Source organism: Capricornis sumatraensis, chromosome 18 (genome assembly GCF_032405125.1).
Source record: "Capricornis sumatraensis isolate serow.1 chromosome 18, serow.2, whole genome shotgun sequence".
NCBI lineage: Eukaryota > Metazoa > Chordata > Mammalia > Artiodactyla > Bovidae > Capricornis > Capricornis sumatraensis.
In genome coordinates, this window is record NC_091086.1 from 60119556 (window position 1) to 60137935 (window position 18380).

General features: G+C 37.5%; 1 protein-coding gene across 4 annotated transcripts in view; it reads left to right on the forward strand.

The window, feature by feature from the left end:
• Positions 1 to 18380, forward strand: part of CDH18 (cadherin 18) — a 411562-nt gene that overhangs the window by 136319 nt on the left and 256863 nt on the right. For 3 of the 4 annotated variants that reach the window (XM_068990438.1, XM_068990439.1, XM_068990440.1), the window contains exon 3: positions 4900 to 5019. The exons of the other annotated variant lie outside the window; for it this stretch is intronic. In XM_068990438.1, the coding sequence (XP_068846539.1) occupies positions 4900 to 5019 (120 nt within the window). The remainder of the gene's footprint in view (positions 1 to 4899; positions 5020 to 18380) is intronic. 4 annotated transcript variants of the gene reach the window in all.

Consider the following 18380-nt stretch of genomic DNA (forward strand, 5'->3'; position numbering starts at 1 on the left):
TTTATGATGTATCTGGCATCAAAGAAGATATTATCATTTTTTCTTGGCTTTTAACGTCTGACTCTTATCCAGAGTCAAAGAACACCTGCAAATTCTGAGAATAGACGTCCTTTCCTCCCACTGCAGCCATAACACAATGTATCAGTTTGCTAGGACTGCTAAACCAAAGAACGACGAACTTCAAAAATACGCCTTTACTCTTAGCACTGTTCCTGACGTTAGATGTCTACAGTCCAGGTATTATTAGCAGGGCCATATTCCCTCTTAAAGACCTGGGGGAGGGTCTTTTCAAGCCCCACCTCCAGCTTCTAGTGCTTTGCTGGCAATCTGACTTACCTTGTCTTGTGGAAATATCATCTTGATCTCTGCCTTCATCTTCACCTAATGTACTTCTCTTGTGTGTGTGTGTGTGTGTGTGTGTGTGTGTGTGTGTGTGTGTATCCATCTTTTCCAGGTGTCTTATTTTTATAAGGACAGCAGTCATAGTAGATCAGTAGCCCACACTATTGCAGTATGACTTCATCTTAATTACATCTATAGTGACCCGATTTTACCTGTTAAATGGCACAGTGGTAAAGAATCTGCCTGTCAATACAGGAGGTGAGAGAGATGCAGGTTGGATCCCTGGATCGGGAAGATCCCCCAGAGTAGGAAATGGCAATCCACTCTACTATTCTTGCCTGGAGAATCCTGTGGACAGAGGAGCCTGGCGAGATACAAAGTCCATGGGGTCACAAAGAGTCAGACATGACTGGGCATTCATGCAGGCCAGAGACAGATGGAGAGAGATTGGGTAAAGTGAACCATGATAAATAAACTGCTGCCTGAGAAGCAAACTTCTTGCCCAGGTGAGCAATCTATTGTGAAAAAAAAGAAAGCTGATGACTAAGATGAAAAATTGTCTCAGTTCATTTTCTGAAATTTTATGAAGGAAATAGGGGAAATATTTAAGAGGTTCAGTTTTATATGGTTCCCAGGTGGTGCTAGTGGTAAAGAATCTGCCTGCCAACTCAGGAGAAGCAACAGACATGGATTTGGTTCCTGGGTTGGAAGATTCCCCTGAAGTAGGAAATGGCACCCGCTCCAGTATTCTTGCCTGGAAAATTCCATGGACAGAGGACCCTGGCTGTCTATAGTCTTTAGTGTCTCAAAGAGTCAGACACAATGGAGCATCACCATTGTTACCATTTAAGCAACTAGACTTTAACAATGTAACATATGAACTTAGAGGGAAAATCATTCAGCTCATAACACACACACTAAAGCAGTCTATGTTTTAATTCTTTATATATTAAAAAAACAAAAAAACAAAAACCCTTCCTTTGGAAGTAACAATAGTTCTTAAAATGCTCCCATCAAACCTCCAAATAAATGAGAAAATAAAATAAGTATATGTTTTCCTTTTGGTCTAAAACCTCTTGGTGGGGAATCTTTGAACAATTGAGTAAACTCAGGATTTATTTTCCACCCCTGCTATTTAATTCTCCTCTTGATGAGTTCAGGGCAGGCTGACTTTTGGTTGAGCTGTGCTGTACATATGCCTATGTTCACTCAACCAGCAATCTGTTTACGCAAAGTGGCAGGCTGCTACCTTCAGATGCCACCAAAGAACAATGATAGGGACATTTACTATTCTTTGCTTTATGCACAACTAGGATTGCCCAAAACCCATGAGACCAACTGTTCCAACTGTTCCAACTGTTTCAAGGTAGTTGATAATTGTTGATAATTGATAATTTTTTGAACTAGCGTAGAGAGTTAGTATGTTTTCTTTCTTTCCCCTGGATCTCTTTTCTGCTCTGTTCACTCCTTTTTTTTTTGGTACTTTCAGCCATCACTTAGTCAACACCACCAGGCTACTTTGATTTCTTTTATTTCTCCTTTTCTCATTGTTCTCTCACCTGTCACTCCATTCATGTGTCTCAGCTTTCACCTAACAAGCCTGAGCTTCTAAAGACAGCTCAAGCCGAGCAGAACACTCTTTTTCTTTCCTGTGGTGGTCCAGGCTATCACAGTAAATGACGTGTAATCTTGAAAAATTTGCCTTAACCAGTTTTTTCAATGGAATGGTTCCTTTGGGACTGCTTTTAAGATATTAACATTATTTAGACGTAAATCAGTATTGTAAGGCCACAGCAAGTTTTAAAACCTGAGAATTTTGTAAATGTGGTTTCTTAAAAGATAGCCATTATTTTACAGCTTTCTATCTATACTTCTTTTTTTTTTCCTGACTCCTAGTATTAAATAGTGTTTGTATGCCCAGTATGATCATCATTTTTCCTATAAGATCAAAGATTTAGCTGGTATAATTTTACAATATTTTGGACACAGTATGGGCTTTTTACCTTTTTAGAGTCTGACCTAGGTACCTACTATAGATTTTATTTTTTGCAATTATATATATATATATATATATATATATATATATATATATATATATATATAAAATACACATCCAAGTCCAAATAGGGCTCTAAGAATGGAATAGCACTAAAGCAAGAAGATATATTTTTTAACCTTTAAAATTTGATATCATCATAGATTCACATGCTGTCATGAGAAATAATATAGATCTCTTATAGCTTTACCCATTTTACCCAATGCTGCTGCTGCTGCTGCTAAGTCACTTCAGTTGTGTCCAACTCTGTGTGATCCCATAGACAGCAGCCCACCAGGCTCCCCTGTCCCTGGGATTCTCCATGCAAGACCACTGGAGTGGGTTGCCATTTCCTTCTCCAATGCATGAAAGTGAAGAGTGAAAGTAAAGTTGCTCAGTCGTGTCCGACTCTTCGCGACCCCATGGACTGCAGCCCACCAGGCTCCTCCATCCATGGGATTTTCCAGGCAAGAGTACTGGAGTGTGTTGCCATTGCCTTCTCCTTACCCAGTGCTGCTGCTGCTGCTGTTGCTAAGTCACTTCAGTCGTGTCCGGCTCTATGCGACCCCATAGATGGTAGCCCACCAGGCTCCTCCATCCCTGGGATTCTCCAGGCAAGAATAATGGAGTGGGTTGCCATTTCCTTCTCCATACCCAGTGTTAGCATCCTGCAAAACTATAAAGCAATATCCTAATCAGGTTATTGAAATCATTTACCAATCTTGCTTACATTCCCCTACTTTTACCTGTGTGTGTATGCATATATTTAGTTCTTGTGTTTCCATAATCAAAATACTGAACAGTAGTAGCAGCTTTATCAGGATCCCTCATGTTGCCCTTTTATAACCAAATCCACACCTTTCCACTCTTTCTCCCCCAGATTTTAGCAACTACTAATCTGTCATCTATTTCAAAAATTGCATCACTTCAAGAATGTTAAATACATGGACTCATACAGTATATAGTCTTTGGGGGTTGTCTTTTTCCACCCTCTAGGCATAATTTCCTGAAGATTTATATAAGGTGATGTTTATGTTAATATTCTTTTCATTTTTATTGCTGAGTAGTATTCCTCAATAATATTGTACCATAGTTTGTTTAATTATTTTCCCATTGAAGGATATTTCAGCTGTTTCTAGTCTGGTGCTACTAAGAATAATATCTCTGAATATTTGTAAAACAGATTTTTATGTGAACATACATTTTCATGACTTTAGCATAAATGCTCAAGAGTACAATTTGCTGCTGCTACATGGTAAATGTATGTTTATTTAAGAATTTGCTAAATTTACATTTCTACTAGCTGTGTGTGAGTGGCCTAATTTCTCACCAGAATTTGGTGTCACTATTATTATGTTTTATTATCCACAATTAAGAGTTTCTTTTAGGTATATAACAGTCCTTTTCTTCTGAGTGTGCATAATTACTAGTTATATTTTTACTTAGCATCTCAATGTAAAAATTCTGTTTAGAGGCCAAAATCGTGGCATTTTACTAAAAGTCTATATATACAGTTATCCCTTAGTATCTGAAGGGAAATGGTTCCAGCACTGCCATGAACACCTGTAGATGCTCAGGTCCTTTAGTTGGCCCAAATATCCATATCCATGGTCCCATATCCAGAAATTCAACCACTGGAGATCAGAACATAGAACATGACCAGCAGTTGGTTACATTTATGGATGTGGAACCAAATATTGTTGTTGTTGTCTGTCAGTCATGTCCCACTCTTTGCACCTCCCTGGACCAAAGCCCTCCAGGCTTCCCTGTCCTTCACTGTCTCCTGACGTTTGCTCAGACTCGTGTCCATTGAGTCAGTGATGCCATCCAACCATCTCATCCTCTCACCCCCTTCTCCTCCTGCTCTCAGTCATATATATGAGGAGTCATATGTATGGAGGGCCAACTGTACATGTATGATCTGCTAATAAGGGTTGTCAGATGAACTCGGCATTTCGTATTACCTAGTTCTGTACTTTCAGAGGGTCTATTTCTAGGATCCTTTGAAGGTGCAGAACTAGTTTTGCTTAAAGTCGTGTCTAAATTTCAACATGGAAGTAAAACTTTGTAGTTCAGCAGATATTAAACTCTTTATAGATGTGTTAGATCTAAATCATTGACTGAATTATTAAAACTGAAAATTATCAGTAACCCCCGCATTGTTCAAGACTCAACTGGACACCCTCAAAATGCTTTTCATTTTACCCTCTCCCCTGCCAGTTAACACCAGTCTGATTCTTGAGAATTGACCCAACCCACTCTGATTACATGAAGGTTAAAACAGACCCTTCATAATGGTATCATCACATAAAAAATCATATTAAAATACCTGAAATCCAATGTTCCATCCTGGGCTCTCATTTAGGATAATTGGTTGCACAGAAAGAAACCAAGTACCAGGTTTGAAGGATGATCTAAGAAATATAGGAAATTATCACTTTCCACAGATGTTTCAGCATAAACGTTTTTTTCTGGGTACAAATTAATCATGTGCTTAATCATTTGTTTTCCTGAATGCACAGGTACCTCTGTTCTACAGGTGACAGCCACTGATGCAGATGACCCCACCTATGGAAACAGTGCTCGGGTGGTTTACAGTATTCTCCAGGGACAGCCCTACTTCTCCGTAGACCCTAAAACAGGTTAGTACTTTTATGGATAATTGATGTACAGATGCATACTACAAAAAAAAGAAAGCAGTATCTTCATGTCTGTGTGGTCTTCTGCATTAGACATTGTTATTTTAGAACTTTTAAAATGCCCTCAGTTTCTCCAGGACAGTTTGATTAAATACTTGAAGATAAATTAACTGTCCTCCTTAATACCTGATTATCCATCATTTATACCCATACCAGTAAAAACTTTTCATTTTTGAATCTTTCTGTGACATTTAGATAAATGCTGTTTAAAACAGAGATTACATAACACTTCAGTCTTAAAGTAATATGTTATGTAAATGAAATTAACTGAGAATAAGGCCAAAGACATATAAGCATTTGTTAAAAATTATATGAATTCTGCTCTATTTCTTCTCTTTTTTTGTAGCCAAAATAGTCATATCATACTATATTATGTGATGCCAAAATGGTAATGAAGGATACTCAATAATTCAGTGTAGGCCTATGTTCTAGCAGCATAATCTATAAACCACAGAAAACTCATGGTCTTATCAGTAAAGAGTTTGTGAATAGAAATTTGGCTAAAGATAAATATAAACCCATTTTTAAAAGTAGCCAAATGTTCAGTATGAAATGGTTCAAGTTTAATAAACAGTTTCAAGAATATACATAATCAGGAGATATAGATGGACCAGAGAAAGGTCTAAGATGTTCCAGCAGCTTCCTGGATCCTTTCTGGTAATGTGAGATCCATTCTGAATCTAGTTAACATGTGGGATCTTTAAGTAAAGGTAACCACCAGTTAACTAATGCAGGGGTAATATTTGGTCAAATATCTCCTTATCATCTTACAGTTACATAGCATACAATGCATTTTTCAGAGAACACTGTTCAATAAGTACCCATTACAGTTTATTAACCATTGTCTCAGACAGTGAGGTACATTCACTGAAGAGATGCTATGGACAAGCTTACTGCAATAGCTAACGCCACTAGATTGCTAGGAGGATTGTCATTGACACGTTTACAGGAAGGTGCCTTCTTTCTCTCCCTGGTGTGCTCCAACACAAAGTACACTGGGCAGGAGGAGACCTCAGACACACAGTCTTAACCCTTGAAATTCCCATAACTTAAGAAGAAAACAGTGAGAAGGTGTAAAGATGCAGATATGTAAATGAAGAATTGCACATATATACCTGCGTATATATCCACATATTATATGCACTATAATTATAAAATAAATGAGATAAATAAAAATTGGGATATAATAAAAATAAATAATATAATGTGACCTAGAGCGAGCATGCAAGCTCTTATATCAATAGTACCAAGGTATTACTAAATATTTAGAAATAAAAATGTTTATCAGCCTAGTAATCAAAATTCTGGGTCAAAAATTATATATATTTATTTATGTTGTTCTGATAGGATACTTCAGAATTGATAGAATATATTTTTTACTGAGATATATTTGAAGTGTAACACTGTGTAATTAAAAGGGTACAACATGTTGACTTAATGCATGCCTGTATTGTAATATGATTGACATGTAGTGATAAACATTCTTAAGCCAACTCATTATTTGACAATAGTGTTTCTCATTTTGTGGTAATTTCCCAATAACCATGATTGTTTTATATATAAAAGATGTGTATTTCTCACTTTAAATATGCATCTTCTTGGAGGAAAGAATCGAGGAGACTATGTTCCAGTTACCTCGCCTGAGGCTTACACACACACAGACACACATGTATGCATGCACACACCTGCACACATGCAATTTATTCCATTAACTGTCCTTTTAGAGAGCCGAATGTTTATTTATATATACATGTTATATTTACTTAATAGAATATTGCTAGGCTATAGACATCTTATATGGGTTTTAAAACTTACCACACACTTGAACTTCTTTAAAACCAAATAATAATTCTGTGTGCTTGTGTATCCCTGAATATCTGTCTGAATGTCTGCATGTGTTGGTGTGAGTATATGCAGGTATGTATATGGATGTGTGTGTGTGTGTATGTGTGCGTGTTTACTTTGGACAAAGAAAGCAGGCCAATGTGGATAAAAGGTGACCGGTATTGAACTCTTCTGTTGCTTGTTTTTTAGTGAAGCAAATATATCAAACAAAAAATTCGAATAAAAATTGCATTTGGTTGTACATATTTATTATGGATTAATTAAGTCCTTCAGGAAACAAAAATGATTATCTGAGATATAAATAGGCTGCTATTAAGGTTCTGCTCTATTGAAATGATCCTTGCTCTTATAATGTTTGCTCTTTTATTTAAGCAAAATGATTTATTGAATGAAATTTATGCCTCCATATTGATATGTTTTAATTTCAATATTGTATTGGCTGAAACCTCAGGGAAGTCTATGGATATGTTTTCTGCTATCAAGATTGTTTAAATATGCAAATCTCTTAGACTGGTTGTCTGCACAAAGTGCTAAGAGGGATTATAAAACAAAATGCTGAGTGTTCTCTTCAAAGCTAAGAAGTTTTTGGTAATTTAAGCTTAAGAGATCTATTATAATACAATTAAACATCCTCAGAACTAATGAATTTAGTGGAAATTGTGCCTTAAATAACTGGAATAAAACACATACAAACATCCTTAAAGGTAAGGAATCAGTTGTTATAAATGAGATATTATATAAGAAAATTAGATGAGTAGTTACTTTAAAATGTACAGTTTAATAGTAATACTTTAATTCTATCCTTTCATTTGGCATGACTATAACATTTCCAGTTAGTGCATTCAAAGAAGAATAATTACAGTGCAGCTGAACTTTTGTATTCAAATAGAGTTGTGAGTGCTTATTGTTAAGATCAGGACTTTGGATTGCCTTATTTCCATTGTGTTAAAAGGTATATTGGATTCCCTGGTGACTCAGCTGGTAAGGAATTTGCCTGCAATGCAGAAGACCTGAGTTCAGTCCCTGGGTTGGGAAGATTCCCTGGAGAAGGGAAAGGCTTACCCATACTGGTATTCTGGCTTGGAGAATTCCTTGGACTATGTAGTCCATGGGGTCACAAAGAGTTGGACACGACTGAGCAACTTTCACTTCATCTTGTGCTATGACATTTCTAGTTAGTCTTTTCAATGAAGACTAATTATAATGCAGCAGAACTTTTGTGTTCAAATAGAGCTGTGAGTGCTTATGGTTAAGATTAGTGGCTCTTGAATTATTATACTACAGATAATTTGTTTAATAAGGTATGCATTGTTTTCTACTGAATCTCGTTAATCAATATGATGAAACATAAATCCTGTAAATAATTTATTGCTTCAAATAAGTTTTGGTTTTGTTATTTCATAATGCTTGCTTAATGTGGAACAACAATAGGAGAATCCTTCTTAATGATTGATTAAATATTAACTACAAGGGAAGAGTGAAAAAGTTGGCTTAAAGCTCAACATGCAGAAAACTAAGATCATGGCATCTGGTCCCATCACTTCATGGGAAATAGACGGGAAACAGGGGAAACAGTGTCAGACTTTATTTTTTGGGGCTCCAAAATCACTGCTGATGGTGACTGCAGCCATGAAGTTAAAAGATGCTTACTCCTTGAAAGAAAAGTTATGACCAACCTAGATAGCATATTGAAAAGCAGAGACATTACTTTGCCAACAAAGGTCCATCTAGTCAAGGCTATGGTTTTTCCAATGGTCATGTATGGATGTGGGTTTTGGACTGTGAAGAAAGCTGAATACCAAAGAATTGATGCTTTTGAACTGTGGTGTTGGAGAAGACTCTTGAGAGTCCCTTGGACTGCAAGGAGATCAGCCCTGGGATTTCTTGGGAAGGAATGATGCTGAAGCTGAAACTCCAGTACTTTGGCCACCTCATGTGAAGAGTTGACTCACTGGAAAAGACTCTGATGCTGGGAGGGATTGAGGGCAGGAGGAGAAGGGGATGACAGAGGATGGGATGGCTGGATGGCATCACTGACTCAATGGACGTGAGTTTGAGTGAACTCCGGGAGTTGGTGATGGACAGGGAGGCCTGGCATGCTGCGATTCATGGGGTCTCAAAGAGTCAGACACGACTGAGCGACTGAACTGAACTGAACTGAACTGAACTGTTTGAAAGATCAGAAAACTGAAAAATTAACGGAGATGACAATGAATTGTAAAAAAAACATATACTATTTCTGGCTACATATATGTAGAAATTGTGTTAATGTAGGGTTTATGAAGATGTTGTTGGTTTTTCATTGCGAAGTCAAGTCTGACTCTTTGCCACCGCATGGACTGTAGCCTGCTAGGCTCTTCTGTCCATGAGATTTCCCAGGCAACAATACTGGAGTGGGTAGCCATTTCCTTCTCCAAGGGATCTTCCCAACCCAGATATTGAACTCATGTCTCCTGCATTCCAGGAGGATTCTTTATTGATGAGCTACCAGAGAAGCCCCATTTCTGAGGATGATGGTGGTAGTATAGTCGCTAAGTCGTGTCAGACTCTTGCAACTCCATGGACTGTAGCCTACCAGGATCCTTTGTCTGTGGGATTCTCCAGGCAAGAATACTGGAGTGGGTTGCCATTTCCTTCTCCAGGGGATTTTCCCAACCCAGGAACTGAACCCAGGTCTCCTGCACTGCAGGCAGATTCTTTAATGACGGACCTACAAGGGAAGCATTCTACTTAAACATTTTCATTTAACTCAGCAAAGAAAACTTTTAGAGTTATTACATGAGGAACTGTTTTAATGCTTATGAAAACTACTAACCCTAAACTGAGTATTATGAAGAAGGCAGCTGAGTAAGAAAGCCATATTAAGTGCTCAGAGAACTAAAGTCAAAAGAAATTTTGGCTAATGCTTGTTTATTCAGTTCAGTTCAGTTCAGTTCAGTTGTTCAATTGTAGCCCCATGGACTGCAGCATGCCAGGCCTCCCTGTCCATCGCCAACTCCTGGAGTTTGCTCAAATTCATGTCCATTGAGTCAGTGGTGCCATCCAACCATCTCATTCTCTGTTGTCCCCTTTTCCTTCTGCCTTCATTTTTTCCCAGAATCAGCTTCCTTTCAAATGAGTCAGTTCTTCACATCAGGTGGCCAAAGTATTGGAGTTTCAGCTTCAGCATCAGTGTTTCCAATGAATATTCAGGACTGATTTCTTTTAGGATGGACTGTTTTCATCTCCTTGCAGTCCAAGGGACTCTCAAGAGTCTTCTCCAACACCACAGTTCAAAGCCATCAGTTCTTCAGTGCTCAATGTTTTTTATAGTCCGACTCTCACATCCACATGTGACTACTGGAAAAACCATAGCTTTGACTTGATGGGCCTTTGTTGGCAAAGTAGTGTCTCTGCTTTTTAATATGCTGTCTAGATTGGCCATAACTTTTCTTCCAAGCTGCAGTCACCATCTGCAGTGATTTTGGAGCCCCAGGAAAAAATAAAGTCTGTCACTGTTTCCACCATTTCCCAGTCTACTTGCCATGAAGTGATGGGACCAGATGTCATGATCTTAGTTTTCTGAATGTTGAGTTTTAAGCCAACTTTTTCATTCTCCTCTTTCATTTTCATCAAGAGGCTTTTTAGCACTTCTTCACATTCTGCCATAAGGGTGGTGTTATCTGCATATCTGAAGTTATTGATATTTCTCCCAGCACTCTTGATTCCAGCTTGTGCTTCATCTAGCCTAGCGTTTCTCATGATGTACTCTGCATGTAATTTAAATAACCAGGGTGAAAATATATAGCCTTGACATACTCCACCCCTATTTGGAACCAGTCTCTTGTTCTGTGTTTGGTTCTAACTGTTGCTTCCTGACCTGTATACAGATTTCTCAGGAGGCAGGTCAGGTGGTCTGGTATTCCCATCTCTTTAAGACTTTTCACATTTTTTTGTGATACACACAAAGACTTCAGCATAGTCAATAAAGCAAAATTAGATGTTTTTTCTGGAACTCTCTTGCTTTTTCGATGATCCAGTAGATGTTGGTAATTTGATCTCTGGTTCCTCTGCCTTTCCTAATTCCAGCTTGAAATCTGGAAGTTCACAGTTCCACATACTGTTGAAGTTTGGCTTGGAGATTTTTGAGCATTACTTTATTAGCGTGTGAGATGAATGCCTTCATGTGGTAGTTTGAGCATTCTTTGGCATTGTCTTTCTTTGGGACTGGAATGAAAACTGACCTTTTCCAGTCCTGTGGCCATTGGTGAGTTTTCCAAATTTTTTGGTGTATTGAGTGCAGCACTTTCACAGCATCATCTTTTAGGATTTGAAAAAGCTCAACTTGAATTCGATCACCTCCACTAGCTTTGTTCTTAGTGATGCTTCCTAAGGCCCAACTTGACTTCACATTCCAGGATGTCTGGCTCTAGGTGAATGATCACACCATAGTGATTATCTGAGTCATGAGGATTTTTTTTTTTTTTTGTATAGTTCTTCTGTGTATTCTTGCCACCTCTTAATATCTTCTGCTTCTGTTAGGTCCATACCATTTCTGTCCTTTATTGTGTCCATCTTTGCATGAAACATTCCCTTGGTATCTCTCATTTTCTTTATAGATATCTAGACTTTCCAATTCTATTGTTTTCCTCTGTTTCTTTGCATTGGTCACTGAGGAAGGCTTTCTTATCACTCCTTGCTATTCTTTGGAACTCTGCATTCAAATGGGTATATCTTTCCTTTTCTCCTTTGCCTTTCATTTATCTTCTATTCACATCTGTTTACAAGACCTCCCCAGACAACTGTTTTGCCTTTTTGCATTTCTTTTCCTTAGAGATGATCTTGATCCCTTCCTCCTTAACAGTGTCAGGAAGGAACCTCCTTCCACAGTTTTTCAGGCACTCTATCAGATCTGATTGAATCTATTTTTCACTTCCACTGTATAATTGTAAGAGATTTGATTTAGGTCATACCTGAATGGTCTAGTGGTTTTCCCTGCTTTTTTCCATTTAAGTCTGAATTTGGCAATAAAGAGTTCATGGTCTGTGCCACAGTACCAGCTCCTGGTCTGACTGTGACTGTGATTTGTTTAATGACACAACTCAAATATCACTCCTATTCAAGTTAATATAGTGCCAACTACATTAAAAATAAATCAATATGTTTAAAGTTTCTTCACATCTTTACAAAGTATGAAATTTATGTCAGGTGGTCGTAGCAGAAGCTTAATAATTGAGTTGCTGCAAAAAGATTAGTTCCCCTTGACTTAGGTCAAAGACAGAACCAAGAATCTACCATGTCTCTTTCTGGGCTCTTAGAATTAAGGATTCACAAAGGGTAGTTATAAGGTTTTTAATTGAGGATGCACATCTCTAAATAGTCTTAGTATTAATAGCCACTTAATTTTTTTCCACTAGCTGTTTCATAGTCAACAACTTATAAATTATTTCTTGCTTTTTTAAAAGCTGGTACATATCTATTAAATTATGTCTGTGCCTGTTCACAGAGAAATGTGTTGAATCTTCCTTATGGTCAACTTAGGAAACATGAAAACCTGGATTAAAATCGGATATCAGGGAAAGCAGGGATATGTAGTTTACAAAATCCAATTTAAGTCTTATCCACAGTTGCTCACAGTGCTAGCAATGGTGACTACCAGCTCTTTTGACTATTAACATGAACCATAAATCAATGATTATCAATGATGGAGTCTGCATAAATGGTACTTACAGTGATTTTTCACCACACTCCTAAAATAAAGACTATTGAGACAGGTATGCCGTATAATATAGATCAGTTATACTTTAAATTGTGAATCATTTTCATATAACATTTATGAATTTTTCTTATTATAGTGAATATTTAATTAGAAAATATAATTATTTTAAACATCACTGTTGATAAATGCTACTTCTAATTTTTTAGGTACATACAGTAGAAAGGCTAGAAAGACTACCTTTTAGTTATATACACACAACATACTAGATTTTTTCAACACTTCTAACTCATTTTTGTACTTGAACATTTTTGTGACATGATGTTAAAAAAGGACAGAATTGGGTTGCAAATCTCTTGTCAGTCAAACCTTTCTGAATTAATGACATCCATTCCACAGGGAACAAAGCAAGTTGACATCAAATAAAATGTACTGCTACACCTAGAGATGGCTATTGGTTCTGAAGGCACACATAATATCATTATTTATTTTAAAAAGACACTATCGTAAATTTAATAAAGAAAAAGGGACATCCTGGCTTTCCAGTAGTAAAGCCTCTGTGGTTCCAATGCAAGGAATGCAAGTTTGATCCCTGGTCAGGTAACTGAGATCCCACATGCCATACAGTGTGCTCAAAAAAAAAAAGACATGAAAAAAAAAAAAAGATGTAATTGACCTTCCTATGAAAAAAATAAATAGTTATCTTATAAATAATTTAGTTTATATAGAGAAGTAACACATATTTATTTGTTTTCCAAAATATCAAAGTTTATTCCCAAATTGCTTGGAGATACTTCCTGGTCAAATCCTAGGATGTACTTAGAATCATAGTAAATTGATCAGTCTACTTAAATTTTATGCTCCCATTTTCTTGTATCTATATACTGATAATGATAATGCCTGTTCCAGCTAGGAAAGTAATGCAATGGTCTCAGTTAATCCAGACACTGGAAAAGCATCATTACTCAGTAAAGTTCTCTCATTTTGCTCTCTTTAATGTTAAGGAGAATTTCCAAAATTACTATATAGCTCACTGTAATGAATTTGAGTCTTATCTAAAACAGAAAATGAAAATAATTTCATGTGGAATATTTTTTTTTACTCCAAATAACTAGACAAAATTGTAAAAAGCAAGTGTTCCACTATTAAATTTTATGTCTTTAATTTTTTTTCCCAAATTTCAAGGAAAATTATTTCTATGAATATTATTAATAGAAGAAATATACTTTTAGAAAATGTGGAATGGTAATTTAAAGAGAAATGAGTTAGACAAAATAACTAGTCATTTAGCTATGCAAAGAATTAGAGGAAAACAACAGAAGGAGAAAGACTTCTCAGAAGGGGAAAGAAATCTCTTCAAGAAAATTGGAAATATCAAAGGAAAGTTTAATCCAAAGGTCTGCACAGTAAAGGACAGAAATGGTAAAGACCTAATAGTAGCAGAAAGGCTCAAGATGAGATGGAAAGAGCACACAAAAGATGGAAAGAATAAGTACAAAAAAGATATTAATGACCCAAATAATCAGGATTGTGTGGTTAGTCACCCAGAGCTAGACATTCTGGAGTGTGAAGTCAGATGGGCCTTAGGAAGAACTGCTGCCAAAAAAGCCTGTGGAGGCGATGGGATTCCAGCAGAGCTATTCAAATTCTCAAAAGATGATACTATCAAAGTGCTGCACTCAATATGCCAGCAAATTTGGAAGACCCAGCAGTGGCCACAGGACTGGAAAATGTCAATCTTCATCTCAATTCCCAAGAAGGGCATTATTAAAAATATTCAAACCATCAGACAGTTCCATTCATCTCCCATGCTAGTAGGGTTATGCTCAAGATCCAGTATGCTAGGCTTCAGAATTATATGAACCAAGAACTTTCAGATGTTCAAGCTGGGTTTAGAAAAGGCAGAGGAATTAAAGATCAGATTGCCAGCATTTGGAGGATCATAGAGAAAACAAGGGAATTCCAAAAAAAAAAGAAAAAAATCTACCTCTGTTTCATTAACTGTACTAAAGCCTTTGATTGTGAGTGGATCATAACAAACTGTGGAAAACTCTTAAGGAGATGGGAGTACCAGACTATCTTACCTGTCTTCTGAGAAACCAGTATGCCGGTCAAGAAGAAACAATTAGAACCATGTATGGAACACTGAGTGGTTCAGGATTGAGAAAGGAGTATGACATGCCTGTTTATTGTCACCCTGTTTATTTAACTTATACGCGGAGCACATAATGGGAAATATCAGGCTGGATGTGTTATAAGTTGGAATCAAAATTGCCAGGAAAATATCAACAACCTCAGATATGCAGATGATGCCACTCTAATGCCAGAAATTGGAGAGTAACTAAAGAACATCTTGATGAGGGTGAAGGAGGAGAATGAAAAAACCACCTTAAAACTAAATATTTTTTTTTTTAAAGTAAGATCATGGGATCTGGTCCCATTACTTCATGGCAAATAGAATGGGAAATGGTGGAAACAGTGACAAATTTCCTCTTCTTGGGCCCTACAATCACTGCAGATGGTGACTGCAGCCTTGAAATTAGATGAGTGCTTCTTGGCAGGAAGGCTATGACAAACCTAGACAGTGTGTTAAAAAACAAAGACATCACTTTGCCGACAAAGGTCTGTATAGTCAAGGCCCTGGTCTTTTCAGTAGTCATGCACGGTTGTGAGAGATGGACCATAAAGAAGGCAGAGCGCTGAAGAATTAATGCTTTCCAATTGTGGTGCTGGAGAAGACTCTTGAGATTCCTTTGGACACCACGGAGATCAAACCAGTCAATCTTAAAGGAAATCAACCCTGAATATTCATTAGAAGGACTGATGATGAAGCTGAATCTCCAATACTCTGGCCACCTATTGTGAAGAGCTGACACACTGAAAAAGATAATGATGCTGGGAAAGATTGAAGCCAGAAGGAGAAGGGGATGATAGAGGTTGAGATGGTTGGATGATATCACTGATGCAATGGACAGGAACTTGGGCAAACTCCAGGAGATTGTGAGGGATGGGGAAGCCTAGTGTGCTGCAGTCCATGAGGTCATGAAGAGTTGGTCATGACTGGGCGACTGAACAACAATTTAGAGAGGAATAAGTTAGACAAAATAACTGGTTTTTAACTTTAGATATGACTGTCCCAACTCAGAATAGTGTCTCTAGTTGAGGCAAAGTGGCATGCTTTCTGTGAAATAATTATCACTAACACATAGGTCTTAACCAACAATAGCTTGATTCTCAAAAATGACCTTTTCTTAACTTCTTATAGCAGAAATCAATCAACTATAAAAAAAAAAAAAGCACTTAGTGGAGGGCCTCAATAATTTTCCTAGAATGTAACTGTAAACAAGATTTATAACATTCTTCAGTCTGTATGATGTAATTAAATACAACAACAATCTTCATCCTATTTAATCTCAATACTTAACTTCAAATTTATCTCACTTCACAAATGAACAAATGAAATGTTTGTAGGAAGATGTTATGTATGCTTGGATAAAAGATGTAAAGCCTCTTAAATATTTTGTGTGCACAGACTAGGTTGCTTCAGTCTTGTCTGCCTCTTTGTGACCCTATGGACTATAGGCTGCCAGGCCCCTATGTATGTGGGATTCTCCAGGAAAGAATATTGAAATGGGTTGCCATGCCCTCCTCCAGGGGATCTTCCCGACTCAAGGAATGAACCACATCACTTACGTCTCCTGCATTCACAGGCAGGTTTTTTACCACTAGTGCCACATGGGGAGAAGGCAATGGCACCCCACTCCAGTACTCTTGCCTGGAAAATCCCATGGATGGAAGAGCCTGGTAGGCTTGCAGTCCATGGGGTCGCTAAGAGTCAGGCACGACTGAGCGACTTCACCTTCACTTTTCACTTTCATGTACTGGAGAAGGAATTGGCAGCCCACTCCAGTATTCTTGCCTGGAGAATCCCAGGAACAGAGGAGCCTAGTGGGCTGCCGTCTATGGGGTCGCACAGAGTCAGACACGACTGAAGCGACTTAGCAACAGCAGCAGCAGTGCCACATGGGAAGCCCCATTTTTCATAATTCTATAAGAAACCTACTTGAATATAGTTTTTTCCCAATGAAATATTCTATATTTGTTAATAACTAGGAAGTTAAAGTATTTAAATTATGCTTCACAATATCTACAGAACATAGACTATTCTGCAATATAATATGTTTTATCAATTTTTTTTTCCTTTGTAACATCCCTCAGTCATATAATAATGATAATAAGCATGTACAAATTATTCTAGATATATTTTCAAATCATTTTGCGATGATTGAGTACATAATGACCCAAAATATTATTTGGTAATCCCAATGCTAGAAAATATGCTTCTCTTAGAGAAAAATATTATGTACTCATTCAAAACTGTGCCGTATTATCAAATTACTGAAAGACATATTGTCCTACTTTGTCTTCTATAGGGAAGAATTCTAAATATTTCCTGAATTTCAAAAGATTCTATGGTATTTAACGAAACATGAAGGCCATTTATATAGCATTTAAGAAATAGTTAATGCACTATGGTAGACACAAGTGGTTGTCCACTCAATATTAATTTCTTATTTTGCTGATCCTATCAGAATCCTGATTTTCTCAGTATAGCAACGCAACGCAGTTAAAAAGTTACATCTCTCAGCCTGTCTTCAGCTTCTGTGACCCAGTTCTAGTCAGTGAGACAAAAAGAAAAGACCACCAGGAGGTACTAGGAAGGTTTTGATATCTCTACACATGTGCCAGGGGTTCCTCTTTCAGTCTTTCAATATTCTAGATTTAAGCACATATCTAATTGTTGGCAGTACAGTAGCTATTTTGTGATCATGCAACAAGTACACAAGGTGAAAATCACGCACAAAAGATTGCTGAGCAATAGGCTGGCAGGGTAGTCACTCTGGTTAGGTTATTTTTATGTGCAGGCACATAGAGTTCTGGTAGCTGGATCATTGTGAAATGTGCTTTGCAGGGTGATAAATCACCTTGACAGCACAATGCACTGCCCAGGGAGGTGTAGAGCAGGCTCCCCAAGATGACTTTTATTCCTCTCAATCCAAAATCCATGATCCACAGAAAGCATATTGTTCTCTGTATATGAGTAGCCATTTTACAGTTTGAGGACCACTGCTAAACTGGAAAAGGAAATTTGTCATGCTGACTTAAATTAAATATCAAAAGTTATACTAATTGTAGATATTTATGAGATCAGAGAATGGAACCAAAGGTAGTTTTCTACTCCATTGGGAATGCATATTTGAAAAAAAAAATTACTATCATCTTGAAGTTGCCAAGTATTTTAAAGACACTATCAATTCAGTTTAGTTCAGTCACTCAATCATGTCCAGCTCTTTGTGACCCCATGAACCGTAGCACATCGGGCCTCCCTGTCCATCACCAACTCCCGGAGTCCACCCAAACCCATGTCCATTGATTCAGTGATGACATCCAACCATCTCATCCTCTGTCAAACCCTTCTCCTCCTGCCCTCAATCTTTCCCAGCATCAGGGTCTTTTCCAGTGAGTCAGCTCTTCGCATCAGGTGGCCAAAGCATTGGAGTTTCAGCTTCAAAATCAGTCCTACCAATGAACACCCAGGACTGATCTCCTTTAGGATGGACTGGTTGGATCTCCTTGCAGTCCAAGGGACTCTCAAGAGTTTTCTCCAACACCACATTTCAAAAGCATCAGTTCTTCGGTGCTCAACTTTCTTATAGTCCAATTCTCACATCCATACATGACCACTGGAAAAACCATGGCCTTG